The sequence below is a fragment of the Nicotiana tomentosiformis genome, chromosome 5 (assembly GCF_000390325.3).
Source record: "Nicotiana tomentosiformis chromosome 5, ASM39032v3, whole genome shotgun sequence".
NCBI lineage: Eukaryota > Viridiplantae > Streptophyta > Magnoliopsida > Solanales > Solanaceae > Nicotiana > Nicotiana tomentosiformis.
This window is the reverse complement of record NC_090816.1, coordinates 121,394,976-121,410,269: the sequence shown is the minus strand read 5'-3', so window position 1 is coordinate 121,410,269 and position 15,294 is coordinate 121,394,976. Positions and strand designations below refer to the sequence as shown.

At 39.9% G+C, this 15,294-nt stretch overlaps 2 protein-coding genes across 2 annotated transcripts; both read left to right on the top strand.

The window, feature by feature from the left end:
• The first annotated feature begins 5,520 nt into the window (after nt 1-5,520).
• Nucleotides 5,521-7,803, top strand: LOC138893083 (uncharacterized). Its single transcript, XM_070176854.1, has 5 exons — nt 5,521-5,670; nt 6,163-6,338; nt 6,411-6,675; nt 7,060-7,236; nt 7,351-7,803. Exons 1-5 carry the CDS (start codon nt 5,521-5,523, stop codon nt 7,801-7,803), a joined length of 1,221 nt encoding a protein of 406 aa, XP_070032955.1.
• A 1,229-nt stretch (nt 7,804-9,032) lies between these two features.
• On the top strand, nt 9,033-10,879 carry LOC138893082 (uncharacterized). The gene is made up of 2 exons (XM_070176853.1): nt 9,033-9,272; nt 10,007-10,879. The coding sequence occupies exons 1-2, from the start codon at nt 9,033-9,035 to the stop codon at nt 10,877-10,879; spliced, it is 1,113 nt and encodes a 370-aa protein (XP_070032954.1).
• The last annotated feature ends 4,415 nt before the right edge of the window (nt 10,880-15,294 follow it).

Here is a 15,294-nt window from a genome sequence, read left to right as displayed (position 1 = left end):
ATAAATATCTAATAATTATCCTTTAAAATTATTTTGGGATGACTTAAGTACCTAAAATTATTATTTGCATCCATAATACATATTTCAAATATTTTCACTTTATTTTATAATTACAATGATATTTTAAGCTATTTGCACAATCTTGCAGGCATAGCCTATATTTTGCATTTGTCATTTTGGTCCGGGTCAAAATAATATTTTATATTTTTGTAATCTCTTACTATTATTTTAAAGTATTTATTTGCATAAATAGAATTTTTATATATTTATTTAATTATTCTTTATTAAATTATATCCCTTTTAATCTCCTATTTAACAATTAGCCCTATTCTAGGCTAATTTTCGGACCAATCTTGGCCCAAACCCTAAGCCCACACCCTCTCCCCTCTCAGCAGCCCAAACCAGCCCAACCCTTTAATAAACCCGATCGCGACCCGTTTTAAACGACCCGCCCCACTCCCCTTTCGATCTTGGCCGTTGACTCAAATGATCAACGACCCATAATAACCCCCTACCTCTCCTTATAACCCCTCAACCCCAAACCCTAACTTCATTTTACCCGTCCACCGCCCCCAAATCCTCTTGAAGCTTCTCTTCTCCTCACAAACCCTAACTGTCGTCTCCCCAATCTTCTCCAAATCCGAGTAAAGCATGGATTCCCTCTGTGATTTATTTTTCTTTTATGCGTTATCTCGTTGTTACTTGCAAGATTATGGTGTTACTTGGTACTTGCCTAAACATGGAAAGTACTACCTCTCTGATTCTGTCCGAATGAGTCCTATTTCTTGAATCTGGATCGTATTTCGTCTACACACGTCTGATTCTACATTGTGTGAGTCTGATTTCGTTTGGATTTCTGTTGATTTACACTTACCTTAAAAAACTAGGGTTTACCGGATATCTCTCTTAAATTTATTTCAAATTAATTTGCATGTTGTCTTCCCTTTTTTGTTGCTTTATTTACTCCGTTTCCTTATGTGCTTGCTCGATTTTTGACTGCTATATAAACTCATCCCCATCCCCCTTTGAGACGGAGGGAAATCCTAGACTTTCACTAAAAATAGAGTTATTACTCTATTGTTCTCTTATTCTCTTATTCTATACTCTGATTCTTGGCCGGCTGAAAGCCAAGGCTACCGAATTTCAATTTTTTAAACTTTTCTTGGTGTGAGCACTGCCCGGGGTTCATTGAAGCCCTTGGGAACTCTGACGCACTAAGATTCTACGTTCTCGCTCTTTGTTGATATTCAAAGTATTGTGGAGTTGGTTCTTTCCTATTGTCTGTTTATGTCAACTGATAACTGGTAAGTCATTTGGCTTTTACAATTTTGTTCTTCTGTGTTCACGATTTGCATACTCTTACCTCTAAAATTCTTGACCTAATGTGTTCTGGGCTATTTTTTTCATAACTGCCCTTCAATTTGTATAACTGCACCATGTTCATTAGATATCAAACCTATAAGATTTTAATTATTTAATTCGCTATTGCACCTAGAAAACATGCCTATAGGAGGTAAATATAAAAAAATAGGTTCCAATCGCCAATCTTTAGAAATCCTATCTATATGGTATTACTACTCGCTCTAAAGTGCTAATACTGGACTCTTCAAACGCTGTTTATTGCTTAGCCACGCCACTATTAGAAAGCATGAGTAATTCTGAGCATTTCCAATAATTTTTACTGTCCGTTACTGTGTAAACCACTTAGAGATCATGCCTATAGGTTTTATTAACTTATAATCTGTAATCTCAATAAACAACTTAGTAGTATCAGATACTATCAAATTGGTAATTTATAAATTATAGGTCTAAAGTGGCGCCCTGCATCTAAAACTGCTTGCATATTTGGATCAGATCATATAGAAACCATTTCTATAGAGCTTAATGACTTCAATCTTCCTCAATTATGAAACTGTCTAATGCCTAACGTAGAAATCTATTTGCGTGCATTTGTTGTGTAATTGCGGAGGATAACTTGAGCCTTTAGCTGTCCTTAAGTGCAATCCTATTTGTTTTGAATTGTCGCCTAGTTTTGACATTTTCTGAGCAGCCTAAGTAAAGTCTAGAACTACCCAAAATAGAGGTCCAATGCCTCATGGGCCATAAGTATGGGACAAGTAGTGCACGCATAAGGTACGACTTATAATTGAACTAATGCATTTTAGGTAATAACTTAAAGATAGTAATCGGGTGGCAGGAGATGATAGTCTTTACCCGCTGAATAATACGAGTAACACCCCATCTTGAGGGAGTTACGAAGTATTTTTTATGTTGCACGGGTTGATCCTTTAGGCTAAAAAACTTAGGACCCCCCATCTTATTCCCTTTTTATATTTGAATCAAGTGTTTGTATTCTCTCAAAGACTTTTAATAATAAAATTTCTCAAATTACTTGCTTTCTCTGTCTTTATTTATCCAACTAATTCATATAATTCAAGTTCGGTCGGGACTCACAATTGTGGACCTCGAAAAGTTCCTAACACCTTATCTTCGAGGTAATTTTGAGCCCTTACCCGATCTCTGGTGATGCAACCTAGTCAAACCTGAGTCATATGCACATTGGTGCCCTAACGCACCTTAAACCGTTAGGTGACGACTCTCTTCTTTTAATACCTCCTTAAAAGAGTTGTCACATGTCGAAACCCAATTTTGCGAGAAAAAGTGACGCGACAACATGGAGACTCTGCTGGGGACTTACACTTAGGCTCTTACCATAACAAACTTGGCTCATGTGAATTAGTCTTCTCTGATAGACGTGTTTCCTCGTTCTTTTATTATTTTGTTGCTATATGAATATCCTGCCCCTGTTTCCTTTTTTTTAATTGCTGCATGCACACCCTTTCTCTTATTCTCCCTCTATTAGAATTCGTATGAAAATCCCTTCCCTTATTTTCACTTATTTTGCTCAAATTGGCTCTAACATGTGTGTTCCTTTTTTAGTCGTACTTATTTGCTCCAAGTCGCCTTTTAAATTGCTACACCATGCCTCTACCCACCCTTACTCCCTCACTTACTTTATTACAACTTCTACATTGTGCGAACTAACTTCCTCGTGTTTTTCTTTCTTTTTATGTCTTTACGTTTTTTTTTAATACTGCATTTACTGTCTTCATCATGCAAGATATTTGACAACGTATTGTTTATATTTGCATAAAGCATGCTCCACATCATATTCCACTAATGCCTAATTAATACCATAGCAGCGCTTGATGAGTGTCCACACTCTTTCGAAATCACCCTTTAAAACTAGTCGATCAGCGGTGCAGTCGACGGTTCCGTGCCTTTCCCTCTCAAGTTGTCCGCTTGAGGGTACCGGTCTATACTTTTCTCAAAACTCCACTCTAATATTAACTGTGCATGCATCACGTCCAAACCTAGTATGGGTTAGAACGTTGTCCGCGTGATATCCCGCTAAGGCAAGCCTTGTCCAAAGTCCGCCGGGATTTCTGTAATCCCAATGGATACCATCATGATATGTGCATTATTTGGAGAAAACATGCCGTATGCCGATCATTAATGTGTAAATAGTCAAATTCAGAGGGGGAAAGGGCTAACTTTATTTGTTTTGCAGAAATGAGGCACGAAGTCCCCAGGTTTGGTATTGTTCAAAATATCCCACCTTTGCTGCAAGATTGGTGGAAAAACCTCTCACAAAGTGATAAAAACCATGTAAAAAGAGTTATCGGAAATCTACCCTCTTTATTAGACATTCAGCCAAACAATGCATTAATTGAGGTCGCCACCATGTTTTGGGATGAAAAGAGAGTCGTCTTCCATTTTGGCGACATAGAAATAACTCCTCTTTTAGAGGAAATAGGAGGCTTCACTGGACTCCCATGGGATAGCCCTGGTTTGTTGGTACCGGAAAACTGTATTTCCTCAGGTTTCTTGAAAATGATGGGTTTCAAGAAAAATGATGAGTTACTTGTCATTACCTCTTTGGGTTGGACATACCGCCGGGTTTTTGTATTCATTGTCTGTTTTCTGGGAATGTTGATATTTCAGATGAAGGGAGAAAGGATTCACACTCGCCTAGCTATGGTAGCTAGGACTTTAATGGAGGGAATTGAGGGGCAAACTTACACCATTATTCCTATGATCTTGGCTGAGATGTACCGGGCTTAAGACTATTGCAAAAAAGGGTATGGGAACTTTGAGGGTTGCAATCTGTTGCTGCAAGTATGGTTGTAAGAACACTTTCAGAGAGGTGAATTCCATCCAAACTTCCGCGACGACCATGGAATGACCACAAAGCCTATCATCATCCGAAGAGAATGACTTTTATCCCAAATAGGTTTGCACAACCAGGAAATGATGCGAGCTGTGTATGTTTCTTTGGCAATTTGACTGATGAAAAAGTGCATTGAATGTTCGAATGGTTCCCTAGCAGCAAATTCATCATTAGGTCAAGAGTGTTTCCTCATCTAGTGCTAATCGGGTTGAGAGGGATCTACCCTTATGCTCCTATAAGGGTTATGAGGCAAGCTGGAAGAAAGTAGGTTATACCTCGGGTTTCCAATATAGTCCAGTATAAAGCAGACATCAAGGGGAATACTATTCCATTCAAGTTCGAGGCACAACATTTGTGGCATCAAACGATCATTATGGAGAAAGATACCATCGAGCCAGACCGGTATCACGCCGTCCATGTGTACTTTTACCCATCATGGTTGGTAGATGATATAGTGGGAGATGTCAAGCCAGGGATTAATCTGAGGAATAGGGTCATAGATGATGGTGTTGAGGCACAAGTCGAATATAGGATGTTGCGCAAAAGTGTTTTCGAATCTGAAGCCAGGCATTTGGAACAACACAAAGTGGACATGGAAGCAATCAACGAGTGGAAAGGAATCACTACTAAATCAACAGAGAGGATGGAATATTTGGAGCAGGGGCTGATGGAGCTTGAGGGAAAGATGAGGAAAAGGATCTCAGACTGCTAGGATCCAGAGGGCAACGAAGGAGGGCATCTAGCAATGGCTTATCTGCTGTTGGACATGCGCGACCTGGGGAACCTGATTGATGGAGCCAAGAAGGCCAAGCATGGAGAAGATCCCTCTGGGACCAAATAGATTAGGAGTAATGTTTTATTTGCTTTCTAGACTCGTTTTAGACTTTGATTGTAATATGACAAAAGCCATTAGTAACTCTTTATAATTATTGTCGTCTTAGTACAGGTTTGGTTCATTTATCACATTAATGAAATGACGCAATTATTGGCATCAATTTTCTCCAAATCTATGAGTTGCTTAGGCCTATCTCAGGCACAACGAGGTCCCCTAAATTAGGATGCAAATTTATTTACTGATTCTGCAAAACATGTTCAATATTGCAAGCATTCTTTCAATATCCCTTACTGACTTGGTTACCTTTTTGTTTTTATTTTCTTTTGTTTATTCCTATTCCCCAAAGGTTGGTTCGTGCATACTGGCATCATCCGCATATCATACTAGATCCAGATGTCCTCCATCTCCTCCTCCACCAAGTTATCGTAAAGGAAAAAGCAAAGGGAAAGAAAAAATGGACGATTTAAGCGGTATCAGAAAGGACAATGTAGAGAATGTTGAAACCTCGGACAGTCGGAATACTCCAGCACAGAACGAATTGGTCCAACATTTGGAACAGAAAATATTGGAACTACAAGGGAAACTTGAGCATGTCCGGAACATGGCAAGCCTTTCCCTCACCCTAAACACCCCCGACCTCAACCAACAAAACACAAACGCCCAAAACTCGGTACCTCCCCAAAACACACAAAATCCGCAAAATCCTCTTGAACTATATCAATGCGCCACACCTCCTAAAAACCCCAACCCTCAGCCAGTACCAATCCCTCCACAACATCATCATCATCCGACCCAGTATCCACAAACCACCACCTACCACACTCCTCAAAATGCACCACAGCCTACTCCTGACCCGCAAAACTCAACCAATAAACACCATTATGCCCAGTTTCCTAGAGTTCACCAAAGCAATCCTATATATATGGAAACCTTACCCCATACCCCACAACAGACCCTATTCTTACTCGAATATTCTAGAAAGGACCTGCTCATCAAAAACATGGCGGAGGAACTCAAAAAAATTACCGACAGAGTTTAGAGTGTCGAAGGGGGCAAAGGCATTGGGGATTTTAATTATGAAGATTTGTGTATTCAGCCAGATGTAGTACTTCCAGAGGGTTACAAACCTCCTAAGTTCGAAATTTTCGACGGGACTAGTGATCCGAAGGTACATTTGAGAACATATTGTAACAAGCTTGTAGGGGTTGGCAAGGATGAAATAATCTGCATGAAGCTGTTCATGAGAAGCCTCACTGGAGACGCCATGTCTTGGTACATCAGTCAGAGCCCAAAGAAATAGGTTAACTGGGTAAGCATGACATCAGATTTCATGGATCGATTCAGGTTTAACACAAAAAATGCACCAGACGTTTTCTACATTCAGAATCTCAAGAAGAAGCCAACGAAAACTTTTCATGAGTATGCTACTCGGTGGAGGTCGGAAGTTGCAAAAGTAAGGCCAGCACTGGAAGAAGAACAAATTAATAAGTTCTTTGTCAGAGTTCAGGATCCGCAATACTACAAAAGACTGATGTTTATTCAAAACCATAAATTTTTTGACATCATCAAATTGGGAGAAAGAATTAAAGAAGGGATCAAAAGCGCAATGGTGACAAATTTTGAAGCACTCCAAGCCACTAATAAAGCTTTGCAGTCAGGAGGTATCTCCAAGAAGAAAGAAGTAGGTGTAGTGATGGTAGCCCAAGGTCCAAAGTCTCCTCTTACATACCAAACACTCCCACCCACATATCAGTCTTCACCTCCCAGATATCAACAACCTTCCGCCACTTACCATACATATAACACCCAACCAGCATACTACCACTCACCACTAGCCCGCCAAAACTACCAAAAACCTAGACCAAATTTTGACCGCATACCACCCAGACAGTACACCCCAATTGCTGAACCCATAGACCAACTGTACGATAGACTGAAGGTTGCCGGTTATATCACTCCCATTCCCGTTGTTGCTATGAAAAACTATTCTCAGTGGATTAATCCAAATAATACATATGCCTATCATTCAGGTATGAAGGGTCATATTATTGATGAGTGTCGTACTTTGAAGGATAAGATTCAGACATTAATTGACACCAAAGTCATACAGGAAAAGGAGGCTGAACCGAATATCCGTAACAATCCTCTCCCGGATCACATGAGCGAAGGGGTAAATGTGATAGGGACCGATGAAAAATGAGACTCAAAGGGGTCAATTGGACTCATTCAAGAAGAGGATAATTCTAAAACATATCCAGTCACTCTCACACCTATCATGGTACAGACTCAGGCACCAATTGAAGTTGAGGTAGCTGCACCAACTCCGTTTGAGGGTGAAGTAACAACGCCCTTCACCATGATGGTAGCACCAATGCCGTCTTATAAGTCTAATGCTATACCATGGGATTATGTTGCGAAAGCAAGAAGAAAAGGAAAAGCAAAAATGGAAGAAACAGGTGCAGCGCAAGGCATGACCAAAACTGGTAGGGTTTATACACCCAAGAATTTAGGAGGAACAAGCAAAGAAACTGCATCTAAATCGCCAGTCATTGAGACTGGCCCGGACGACCTTTGGAGAAAGGTGCAAGCAAGGGAATATTCTATGATTGATCATCTGAACAAAACCCCTGCTGAAATATCCTTTTTATCACTGCTGCAAAACTCCGAGGCACATAGGAATGCCCTGATGAAGGTGTTGAATGAAGCCTATGTACCCAACAACATCACTAGTGGATAGATGGCCAACATGGCAAGGCAAGTGTTGGAAAGCCACAAGATCACTTTTCATGAAGACGAGCTACCACCAGAAGGATTAAGTCACAACAGGGCACTGCATATCACAGTGCAGTTTGAAGACAAGTTCATTGCCAGAGTCCTGATAGATGGGGGTTCGAGTCTCAACATCTGCCCACTAACTACTTTTGAAAAGGTTGGGTAAAGGTCTACATGAGATACGAGGAGGAAGTATGAATGCAAAAGAATTTGATGGGTCTCAAAGGGCCACAACTGGGGAAACCAAACTTAGCCTATAGATGGGCCCAACCTAGTTTGATGTTGAGTTTCAAGTGTTGGACATATTTGCTACCTACAACCTATTGTTGGGATGACTTTGGATACATGACGTTGGGGCCGTAGCTTCTACTTTACATCAGGTCATGAAGTTTGAATGGAACCATCAAGAAGTGATCATCTATAGGGATGTAAGTAATCCCATTTACACCAGTCAAACTATTCCGATCATCGAGAATAGAAGGAAGTTGGGTGGAGAAATATACCATCGTATCGAGCGCGTCAACGCAATTGAAAAAGGACAAATGGTGGAGAAGTAAGATAGAAGGCATATTGACATGGATAGGGTATGAGCCTGGCAAGGGTCTCGGTAAGAATCTCCAGGGAATCACCAAATCGATACAGCTAAAGTGTCACGGCACAACGTTTGGGCTTGGTTACGAATACACCTGGCACGAGTATTAGAATTGGTCGCCACCATGGAGTGGTCCTTATTGCCCTCTAAAGCAACCAGTACCACATTTTAGCCAGTCATTTCATCAAGCCGACATAATGTGGGAGTCCGAAGAAAATTAAGTTCTAGCTGGCATAAGGAATCTATTTCTGGATGATGAAGACATGGATTGCGGTGCGATAGTTGAGGAGGAGGAGGAGGAGGAGGAGGAGGAAGGCCTTATTTTGAAGACCGTGGAGAAGGGAGTTGTTCTTAAGAACTGGACTGCTGCACCATCAAGGACCCGTCGAGTTCCTCACATTATTATTACATATCTCGATGAACCTACGACTGTGACATGTAATGAGACAATGCAACATAAGTATAATGATTCAGAGGATCTGGAAGAGGATATAATACCTGAGGAAATTATCATAGAAGTGGAAAACTTTGAAAACAAGCCTAAGTCCAATTTGGATTAGGCCGAAATAATTAATTTGGGAGACTACGAAATAGTCAAGGAAATGCGTGTAAGCATTCACTTATCACCGTCGGAGAAGAAAGAATACACCCGGTTCTTGGAGGAGTATGAGGATATTTTTGCATGGTCCTATGATGATATGACCGGTTTGAGCACGTCCGTAGTGGATCATGAACTACCTACCAACTCTATGTGTCCGCCTGTAAAGCAAAAGCTCAGAATGTTCAAGCCAGATATGAGCCTGAAAATAAAAGAGGAGGTCACCAAGCAGATCAAAGCTAAGGTTCTCAGAGTGGTTGAATGTCCGACCTGGTTGGCTAACATTGTGCCGGTTCCAAAGAAAGATGGGAAAGTCAGAGTGTGTGTCGACTATCGGTATTTGAACAGAGCAAGTCCTAAAGATGATTTTCATTTACCCAATATACACATACTGATTGAAACTATGCCAACCATGAACTCCAATCCTTTGTGGATTGTTTCGCGGGATATCATCAGATTTGGATGGATGAAGAGGATGCCGAAAAGATAGCTTTTATTACACCATGTAGAGTATATTGTTACAAAATGATGTTGTTTGGCCTAAAGAATGTTAGAGCCAGCTATATGAGGACCATGACAACCATTTTTCATGACATGATACATAAGGAGATAAAGGTATACGTGGATGACGTCATCATCAAATCCAAGAGAATCACAGATCATATAGCAGATTTGAGGAAATTCTTCGATCAACTTTGAAGATACAACCTGAAACTAAATCCCGCAAAATGTGCCTTCGGAGTCCCTGCTGCAAAGTTATTAGGGTTCATTGTCAGCCGCCGAGGAATTGAGCTAGACCCATCAAAGGTCAAGGCTATCCAAGATTTTCCACTTCCGAAGAACAAGAAAGATGTGATGAGTTTCTTGGGGAGTCTCAATTACATCAGCCGTTTCATAGCACAATCAACTGTGATTTGTGAACCGATTTTCAAAATGTTAAAGAAAGACGCTGCAACAAGTTGGACTGAAGAATGCCAGAAAGCCTTTGACAAGATCAAGGAATATTTATCCAAACCAACTGTTCTGGTCCCACTAGAACCTTGGAGACCTCTGCTACTTTATTTATCTGTACTAGATGAGGATTTCGGTTGTGTCTTGGGACAACACGATGAGACAGGAATGAAGGAACATGTCATATCCTATCTAAGTAAGAAGTTCACACCCTATGAAGCACGATATTCTTTGCTGGAGCGCACCTGTTGTGCTTTGACGTGGATAGCTCGGAAGTTGAGGCACTACTTCTGTGCCTACACCACGTATCTCATATCAAGAATGGATCCGTTAAAATACATCTTCCAGAAACCCATGCCTACGGAAAAGTTGGCAAAATGGCAGATACTACTAAGTGAGTTTGATATCATTTATGTAATTCAAAAGGCGGTCAAGGGGAAAGTGTTGGTAGATCATTTGGCAGAAAATCCTGTGGGTAGAGAATACGAACCACTGAAAACGTATTTTCCCGATGAAGAGGTATCATTCGTTGGAGAAGATATCACTGAAACCAATGACGGTTGGAGAATGTTCTTCGATGGAGCTGCAAACTTCAAAGGATTAGGTATTGGAGCAGTTTTGGTATCAGATACGGGTCAATACTATCCGGTATCCGCAAAACTTAGATTTTCGTGTACCAATAATATGGCAGAATGCGAGGTTTGCATCTTGGGGCTCAAGTTGGCCATTGACCTGAACATTCAAGAATTACTGGTAATTGGTGACTTAGACCTATTGGTACACCAAGTTCTAGGAGAATGGGCTACAAAGAATACCAAAATATTGCCGTATTTGTCCTATGTGCAAGAATTGAGGAAGGGATTCACAAAGATAGAGTTCAAGCATGTTCCAAGAGTCTAGAATGAGTTCGCAGATGCGTTGGCCACTCTATCTTCCATGATACAACACCCATACAAGAATTTCATCGATCCTATTCTAGTAGGGATCCATAATCAGCCAGCTTATTGTCCTCATGTTGAAGAAGAAAATGATGGAAATCCGTGGTTTCATGACATCCAAGAATACTTGGCAAAAGGAGAGTACCCGGAGCACGTAAATCATATTTAGAAACGCACATTGCGAAGATTGTCCAAATATTTCTTCCAAAGTGGAGGAATTCTGTACAAAAGAACTCCAGATCTGGTATTATTATGGTGTGTTAACACCAAGGAAGCTTCCAATCTGCTCGAAGAGATACATGCCGGAACTTGTAGATCGCACATGAACGATTTTGTTTTAGCTAAGAAGCTATTAAGAGCAGGATATTTTTGGATTGCTATGGAAATGGACTGCATCCGATATGTCCAAAAGTGTCATCAATGCCAAGTACATTCAGATATGATACGAGTACCACCAAATGAACCCAATACAACAAGTGCACCTTGGCCTTTATCAGCTTGGGGAATGGATGTCATCGATCCGATCGAACTCGCCGCTTCGAATGGGCTCAAGTTCATTCTAGTGGCCATAGACTATTTCACAAAATGGGCTGAGACTGTATCTTACAAAGTTGTAACTAAGAAAGTTGTCGCAGATTATGTTAGGGATCGTATTGTTTGCCGATTCGGGGTGCCAGAATCTATCATCACTGCCAACGCCGCCAACCTTAACAGTGACTTAATGAAATCTATGTGTGAAACTTTCAAGATCAAGCATAAGAATTCCACATCATTTTTTACCATGGTCAGAAACTGGGGCAAAATTTTGAGGAGGACCCTCAAAATTCTAAATCAAGTCCAGCCAATTTTGTCATACGCAGAACAATCAAAGAATTGCTTTTAAACTGGAGAAGAATTTTGAGGAGGACCCTCAAAATTCTAGAGCAAGGAAGCCGTAATGTCTCTAAAATATGTCACAGTCATTGGTTCATGTAACTTAGTCGATATTGCATACTACTATATTTTAAATAACCATATTCATCAAATGCACGCATTTCTTTGGAAAAACTTTATTTCTATAAACAACCAGATGTTACCCAGGGTGACCCAAACAAGATCTCAAGACAGGAGCATAGGCAAAGCAGAAGACAAAAGCACGAACCAACCTTCCCCTGCAAAACTCACAATTTTTCTTTGGATGCAGGCACAATAAGACAATAATATCTGCAGACACGTCAAGTCACCACCTTCAAGATAGCGGATTATCTATCACAAGCATCTCCAGCTAAGAAACACTCTACTATCACTCATTGTTTTTCTTACATCGAGACTAAGCATTGTCTCCTAATTTTTCGTGAGGCTAAGAATCGCCTCCTTAATTTCATAAGGTTAAGCACTGCCTTTCCTTGCATGAGACTAAGCGTTGTCTCCTTTCTTTGCATAAGACTAAGCATTGTCTCCTCTTCCTGCATGAGGCTAAGAATTGCCTCCCTAATTGCATAAGGTTGAGCATTGCCTTTCCTTGCACGAGACTAAGAATTGTCTCCTTTCTTTGCACGAGACTAAGCATTTCCTCCTTAACTGCACAAGGCTAAGCACTTCCTTCTTTGTATGAGACTAAGCATTGTCTACTATTTTGCATGAAGCTAAGAACCTCTTCCCTTACTCGCATGAGACTAAGAGATGTCTCATATTTTGCATGAGGCTAAGCCCTACCTCCCTAATTGCATAAGGCTAAGCGATGCCTTTCCTTGCAGGAGACTAATCATTGTCTTCTTTCTTTGCACGAGACTAAGCATTGTATCCTATTTTCACGAGGCTAAGCATCGCCACCTTAACTGCAAAAGGCTAAGCCCCGCCTCGCCAATTACATAAGGCTAAGCACTGCCTTTCTTGCATGAGACTAAGTGTTTTCTCCTTTTTTTGCATGAGACTAAGCATTGTCTCCTATTTGCACAAGGCTACGCATCTCCTCCTTAACTTCATAAGGCTAAGCCCTGCCTCACTAATTGGATAAGGCTAAGCACTGCCTTTCTTGCATGAGACTAAGTATTGTCTCATTTTTTTGCATGAGACGAAGCATTGTATCCTATTTTTCATGAAGCTAAGCACCGCTTCCCTTACTTGCATGAGACTAAGCACTGCCTCCTATATTGCATACTGCTAAGCACTGTCTTTTCCTCAAGATTAAATACTATCTCTATTATGCTATTTAATACCTAGCACTGTCTTCTATTCGTCTGTGGCTAAGCATTGCCTAAGATCTATTTTGTTTTACATACGACCTAGAATTATATCTTCGCATCTCATAGGCTGAAACATCACTATCTTTGTCCAAAGGTGTCATAGTCTGAAGGCATCATCCTCATAGCCGGAAGACACCATTCCATGGCCTAAGGATCTCTTAGTATTGCACATTATTATTCAAAGGCGTCATGGTTCAGATGCACCATTTTCATGGCCCGAGGACATCATTTCATGGCATGCAAATCCCTTATCACATGATTCATGGCCCATGACATCATGGTCTAAGGACATCATTCTCACCGTCCAAAGACAACTTTCATGGTCCAAGGGAAATTTGCATCATGTTTAAATTCTCGTAATAATCCATAAATACTTGCGTGCATCCTATTTAAGTTTTGCAGGTAATCCAGGAAGTAATCGTTCTCTTAACGAGAGCAATCTTCGCTCTGGTTTCCGTTCAACGTTTACATCCTGCAATTATTTCAAACGCAACCAACCACCATTAGTTACCCACTTTTACTTGATAACCGTTAAGATACTTGTTTTGAGATACATCCATTACATTTCAAGATTCACATTCATGATTTCGAGCAAATTCATCTGATATTATCCTACCCTAAAAGAGCCCTTTCCGAAGCATACGACTATTCTTATAACAACTCCATCAGTTCAGTTCACCGTTGGATCCAGAACTATACACGACTTGATTTTCGTAACACCAGGGATATGTAGGCAACTCAGGAGCCAGAGTTCGGCCTCCATTTTTTAAATCTTCCCATTCGGTCAAAATCGGTCATCAGTTCTTTACCCGATAAGTCTTTCATCCTTCCCGGGTATTTTTCCCTCATATTTTCTCAAACAACATATATATATTTATAAAATATCACTTTGTGTCATTACTTATTTTACAAGCATTTTCTATAATTTTCCATAATTTTTAAAGCTAAAAAATTAATTTCTTTCTACATTTTTATTATATAAATAGCTAATAATTATACTTTAAAATTATTTTGGGATGACTTAAGTACCTAAAATTATTATTTGCATCCATAATACATATTTCAAATATTTTCACTTTATTTTGTTATTACAGTGATATTTTAAGCTATTTGCACAATCTTGCAAGCATAGCCTATATTTTGCATTTGTCATTTTGGTTAGGGTTATAATATATTTTATATTTTTGTAATCTCCTACTATTATTTTAAAGTATTAATTTGCATAAATAGAATTTTTATATATTTATTTAATTATTTTTTATTAAATTATATCCCTTTTAATCTCCTATTTAAACATTAGCCCAATTCTAGGCTAATTTTCAGACCAATCTTGGCCCAAATCCTAAGCCCACACCTTCTCCCTTCTCAGCAACCCAAACTTGCCCAACCCTTTAATGAACTCGGTCGTGACCAATTTTAAACGACCCGCTCCACTCCTCTTTCGATCTTGGCCGTTGATCTCAAATGATCAACGACCCATAATAATCCCCTACCTTTCTTTATAACCCCTCAACCCAAACCCTAACTTCATTTTACCCGTCCGCCGCCCCCAAATCCTCTCGAAGCTTCTCTTCTCCTCACAAACCCTAACTGTCGCCTCCCTAATCTTCTTTAAATCCGAGTAAATCATGGATTTCCTCTGTGATTTATTTGCCTTTTACGCGTTATCTCATTGTTACTTGTATTATGGTGTTACTTGGTACTTGCCTAAAGACGGCAAGTACTACCTCTCTAATTCTGTCTGAATGCGTCCTATTTCTTAAATCTGGACCGTATTTCATCTACACACGTCTGATTCTACACTGTGTGAGTCCTATTTCATTTGGATTTCTGCTTATTTACACTTTCCCTAAAAATACTAGGGTTTACCGGATTTCTCTATGAAATCGATTTCAAATTAATTTGCATGTTGTCTTCCCTTATTTGTTGCTTAATTTACTCAGTTTCTTTATGTGCTTGCTCGATTTTTGATTGCTATATAAACCCCTCCCCATCCTCCTTTGAGGCGGAGGGGAATCGCTAGACTTTCACTAAAAAATTGAGTTATTACTCTATTGTTCTCTTATTCTCTTGTTCTATACTCTAATTCTTGGCCGGTTGAAATCCAAGGTTACCGAATTTTGATTTTTCAACTTTTGTTAGTGCGAGCACT

Coding starts and splice junctions, on each gene's coding strand:
- LOC138893082 (XM_070176853.1), top strand. CDS start 9,033: ATGCGTGTAAGCATTCACTTATCACCGTCGGAGAAGAAAGAATACACC. Junction 9,273..10,006: donor CCAAGCAGATCAAAGCTAAG/GTTCTCAGAGTG, acceptor GAAGAATGCCAG/AAAGCCTTTGACAAGATCAA.
- LOC138893083 (XM_070176854.1), top strand. CDS start 5,521: ATGGACGATTTAAGCGGTATCAGAAAGGACAATGTAGAGAATGTTGAA. Junction 6,339..6,410: donor ACTGGAGACGCCATGTCTTG/GTACATCAGTCA, acceptor GGATCGATTCAG/GTTTAACACAAAAAATGCAC. Junction 7,237..7,350: donor CGGATCACATGAGCGAAGGG/GTAAATGTGATA, acceptor ATCATGGTACAG/ACTCAGGCACCAATTGAAGT.